Source organism: Tupaia chinensis, unplaced genomic scaffold (genome assembly GCF_000334495.1).
Source record: "Tupaia chinensis unplaced genomic scaffold, TupChi_1.0 Scaffold000178_1, whole genome shotgun sequence".
In the NCBI taxonomy this organism is placed as follows: Eukaryota; Metazoa; Chordata; class Mammalia; order Scandentia; family Tupaiidae; genus Tupaia; species Tupaia belangeri.
This window is the reverse complement of record NW_006159653.1, coordinates 1368587-1372757: the sequence shown is the minus strand read 5'-3', so window position 1 is coordinate 1372757 and position 4171 is coordinate 1368587. Positions and strand designations below refer to the sequence as shown.

Here is a 4171-nt window from a genome sequence, read left to right as displayed (position 1 = left end):
CCGGCCGGGGGCCACGTCTGCGCCTGCGCGGGGCGGGGCCACGTTGATGGGCGGGCCGCGCTGCCCACGTGGTCCCGCCAGGTGCCCTCTCCGCTCTCCTCGGTCCCTGCTCGGCGAGTGATGGCGCTCCTCGCTCCTTGCGTCCCGGAGTCCCTCTTTCTCTCGCGAAAGCCTAGAGGTCGCTCTCCAAAACGTACTGGGCACCGACCACGTGACGGGCCTCGCCCTGTCCTCACGGCTAGGGGACACTCCCGGCGGCCACAGAGGGACAGGCGCAGACGAGCCTGGGCCGGGGTAAGGACTTAAGGACTGCAGGCCAGGGCCGGCAGTTGGATCCCGCACGGCAGCTACGTTGGGCTAGTCCTGGACCTCCTAGCTTCAGAATCAGGCCCGCCACGTGGGCGTGTGTGCCCGAAATCCGGAAAGAGGCGGAAATCAGGGACTGTGGGGGGCCAGGGCTTCCTCACCTCTCCCTCTCTGGGGAGTGCACATGCCCCATAGCGAACATTTAAAATAGACAGCCCGCACTCAGCCGCACCAAACCTAGTGACTGGGAGAGCCACGCCTCTCTGGGCCGACCACCAAGTCTCAGGCTTGAGAAACACACCAGGCTGTGGACATCATGCCCCAGACCCTGACGGGGTCGAGAAATGGCGGCGGTGGGGCCAGCAGGTGGCTGGTGGTTAAAGGCACTGGACTCCCACACCGCCAAGCGCAGTTGGAGTCCCGGACCTGGCGCCTTGCTTTCTTTTCTTTTTCTTTGCTTTTTCCTTTTTTTGGGAGAGGTTTTTGCTATAGGGCGCGTGCGCTCGCCAGACAGAAAGAGACAGAAAGCGAGAAATCACCCCCCAGGGGGGATGGCCACACCACAATCCCTTCTCCTCCACTCTCCCCTTGGGATCTTGGGCACACACGCACACACGCCCGGTGTGAGTTTTAAGCCACTGGGTCCAGGACACGAACTGCGGTCGACTACGTGGGAGTCCAGCGACATAGCCATTACGCCAACTCTGGTCCCTGGAAACTTGCTTTCTCACTTGCTCTCTCACTCTGTCCCTCTCTGGTCAAGTTTAAATAATTCTTTTAAAAAGAGAGCTTGGGACCATCTCTCTGTCTCTCTCTCTGGCGAGCACACACACCCTATAGCAAAAAAAAAACTCTTAAAAAATTTAAAAGAGAGAACGAGCTGGAGAGAAGCGGCGGTGCAGCCACGCCCCAGTGGGCGCTTTGCCCTCCCCGGCAAGGACGACTCCTTCGCAGGGCAGAGAGGAAGCCCATGCTGGACGCAGCCAGGAACGGGACAGTGGCAGGTGCCGCAGAAGCTCCTGGGACTCTCCCACCATCCCAGGAATTCCCCTCCGTCTGTTGCTAGGTTACAGTCCTCTCTGGGTGTTTTATTCCATAATTTTCCCATCACCCAGTGACTTCCCAAAAGACAGTGTACAGGTGGCATGGGGGTCAGGGCGGGGGACCCCATGCGGCCAGCAACCCGAAAACCATGCTGGAATGTACACGTGCGTGCTAGAATCCCAGGAGGAGAATGGAGGAGAAGGGGTTCCTTGTGCCTCTCCCCAGAGGCTGATCTCTCACTTTCCCTCTTTTTGTCTCTCTCTCTCTCTAGCAAGTGCATATGCCCTATGGCAAACAAAAAAAAAGGTACTGAAGTTTCTTACGTCTTTGCATCTCAGAAATGTCGATTTTTTTAAAAGAATTATTTAACTTTACTTTCTTATTTATTTACTTATTCATTTTGTTTAATTTGAGCAGAAAGGGACAGCGAGAGAGAGCGCGAGAAAGCAGGCCACCAGGTCCAGGACTTGAACTACAGTCGGCCATGTGGGAGTCCAGCGCCCCAACTACCACGCCACGTGCTGGCCCCAGAAATGTCTATTCTTTTTGTTCCTGGCCAATTCACAGCTAAGCTACATGTGCAGTGTTGCTTTTCTACTTTTTGAAAACTTTGCTATAGGTGGGCTAGAAGGTAGGATGGCAGTTAGGGTGCTGGACTCCCACATAGCCGAGCACGGTTTGAGTCCCAGACCGGGTGGTTTGAAAATCACACTGGCATGTCTGCATGCACGCCGAAAATCCCAGGAAGAGAATGGAGGAGATGGGATTATGGTGTGGTCATCCCCCCCAGGGTGATTTCTCACTTTCCTTCTCTCTGTCTCTGTGTCTCTCTGGCCAGCATGCACACCCTCTAGCAAAAGCCTAATTAAAAAATAAAAAAGTTTTGCTATGGGGTCATGTGCTTACAGGGGCAGGGTAGGGGAGAGAAGGAAAGAGAGAGAGAAGGCAGCCCCCGGCAATATGGATGCACAATCCCTCCTCCTGGAATTTTCCCCCGGCAACATGGATGCACAATCCCTCCTCCTGGAATTTTGGACATGCACATGTGCGTGGCGTGCTTTCAACCTGCCAGGTCCAGGACTCAAACTGCAGTTGGCCATGTGAGATGCAGCTGCCTTAACCACATGCCAGTGGCTGGCCCCTAGATGCACAGTTTTAGCCTGTCTGGCTCCCCATGTCACACGGAGAGGGCACAGTGCTTGAGGAGCACCTCGGCCCCCATGGCAGGCTCCTCTCCGATGCCGTTAGCACCGTCCCCACAGCCGTGTTGTTCCCACACTTGACGAGGTGGCCCTTAGGGTTGGCCGCGTGTCCCAAGACGGATCAGCAGCCTTAAGGATCACAGTGCCTGCATCAGGGACCCCTCCGTGGAGCGTTCTGTGGCCACACCCTGAGTGGCCTAGACACCAGGCATTCAACTCTACGGGCCTGGAGGCCAGAAGTCCGAGACGGGGGTGCCATTCCCCGGGAAGGCCTGGAGGGCCCTCTCTGTTCTCCCTGGCTCTGGCAGCTGCCGAGGCGGTGCTCTGTCCTCTCAGGCCATGTGTGGCTGCTCTGAGGCCCCTGGGTGACCCAGAGTGACCTCACCTCCAGATCTTTTTCTCTGGGGTGAGGTGGAGGCCCACGACCTCACTGGAGTGTCTTCATGCTTGCGACCCTCAGCCTCCTGAGTCACCCCCAGCCAGTAGGCCATCTCGTTTGCATCTGCAAAGACCTTGCTCCACGTGAGCCAGCACCCACACTGGACCCACTGCATGCCTGTCCCCACAGTAAGCCGAAGACTCAGCCCCATGGCCTTGGCGGGCGGGGGGGGGGGGCTCCCAACCCGGTGGCCCGGTGCAGCCCTGGCTCCGAGACTACTGGAGCTCAGCTGGGTTCCCATGTGGGTGCCTGCTGCGCCCTCGGTGGGAACACGTGTCTGAGTGCTCTGCTAAAGCCATCGCCTCCCACCTGCCTCTGAGCCCGGACCACGGCCTGCAGCGCGTTGCCAGAGCACTGTTTACGTTTGTTTTATGCTGGTCTCCTTGGGAACCTCAGACCAAGGGCGCTGGCTTCCAGGGCCAGCCAGGGCGGATGGGTGCGGAAAGCTCCTCCCTGTGTGGCCTGGAGGGCGTGGGACGAGACCTGTAGTTGCTCTGCTGGCCCTCAGGCCTAGAAGGCGGCTGCTGGACCTGTCACGTCCAGGATGGGCAACTCCGGGAGGGCCCTGACTCTCCTCCTTATTATTGTGCCCACATACTTGGGTGGGGCTTCGTCGCAGGAAGCCGGTCCTGCAGGGCAGAGGAAACCATTTTTCGAGAGGCTCCGTAGACTGGAAGAGCAGGTGTGTACCGGCTGTTTCTGAGGGCCAATGACATTTCCACCCAGAGTCAGAAACCAGCGAAGGGGTTTGCTGGGCTCTGTGTGAGGACAGCCGGATGGACGTGAGCATTCGGTGGGGCAGAGGTCTCGAGGGGCACAGCTGGAGGGGTGCTGGGGGGAGCCGTGTGCTGCAGGGCAGGTCTGGGCATGGAGCCCCAGGGTCACAGGTCCACCTGGACAGGTTCTGAGACTCCCATGTGGGTCTGTGGACAGTCCCCAGGGGCCCACACATGCCAGGTGCACTGAGCACTCCAGCGTCAGTCGCCGGACCCTGCTTGTGAGACCCGTTCTGCTGTCCCCTCCACTCTCAGGAAGGACCCAGAGGGTGCACAGTGGAGGGGCTGGCCAGGGTCTGCCCTCACCTGTACCATGCAGCTGGGTGAGCCTTGTGCTTGGCTGCTCAGTGAGCCACCTGCATCTCGTTCCATTACGGTTGGCCAGAACTCCAGCACAGTGGTGA

At 58.5% G+C, this 4171-nt stretch overlaps 1 protein-coding gene across 1 annotated transcript in view; it reads left to right on the top strand.

Annotated features, from left to right (window-relative positions):
* Window positions 1-3217: 3217 nt before the first annotated feature.
* PTX4 (pentraxin 4) overlaps window positions 3218-4171 on the top strand; it is a 6479-nt gene continuing 5525 nt past the window's right edge. The window contains exon 1 of the mRNA XM_006146373.3: window positions 3218-3673. Within this exon, the coding sequence (XP_006146435.1) occupies window positions 3536-3673 (138 nt within the window). The 5' untranslated portion in view covers window positions 3218-3535. The remainder of the gene's footprint in view (window positions 3674-4171) is intronic.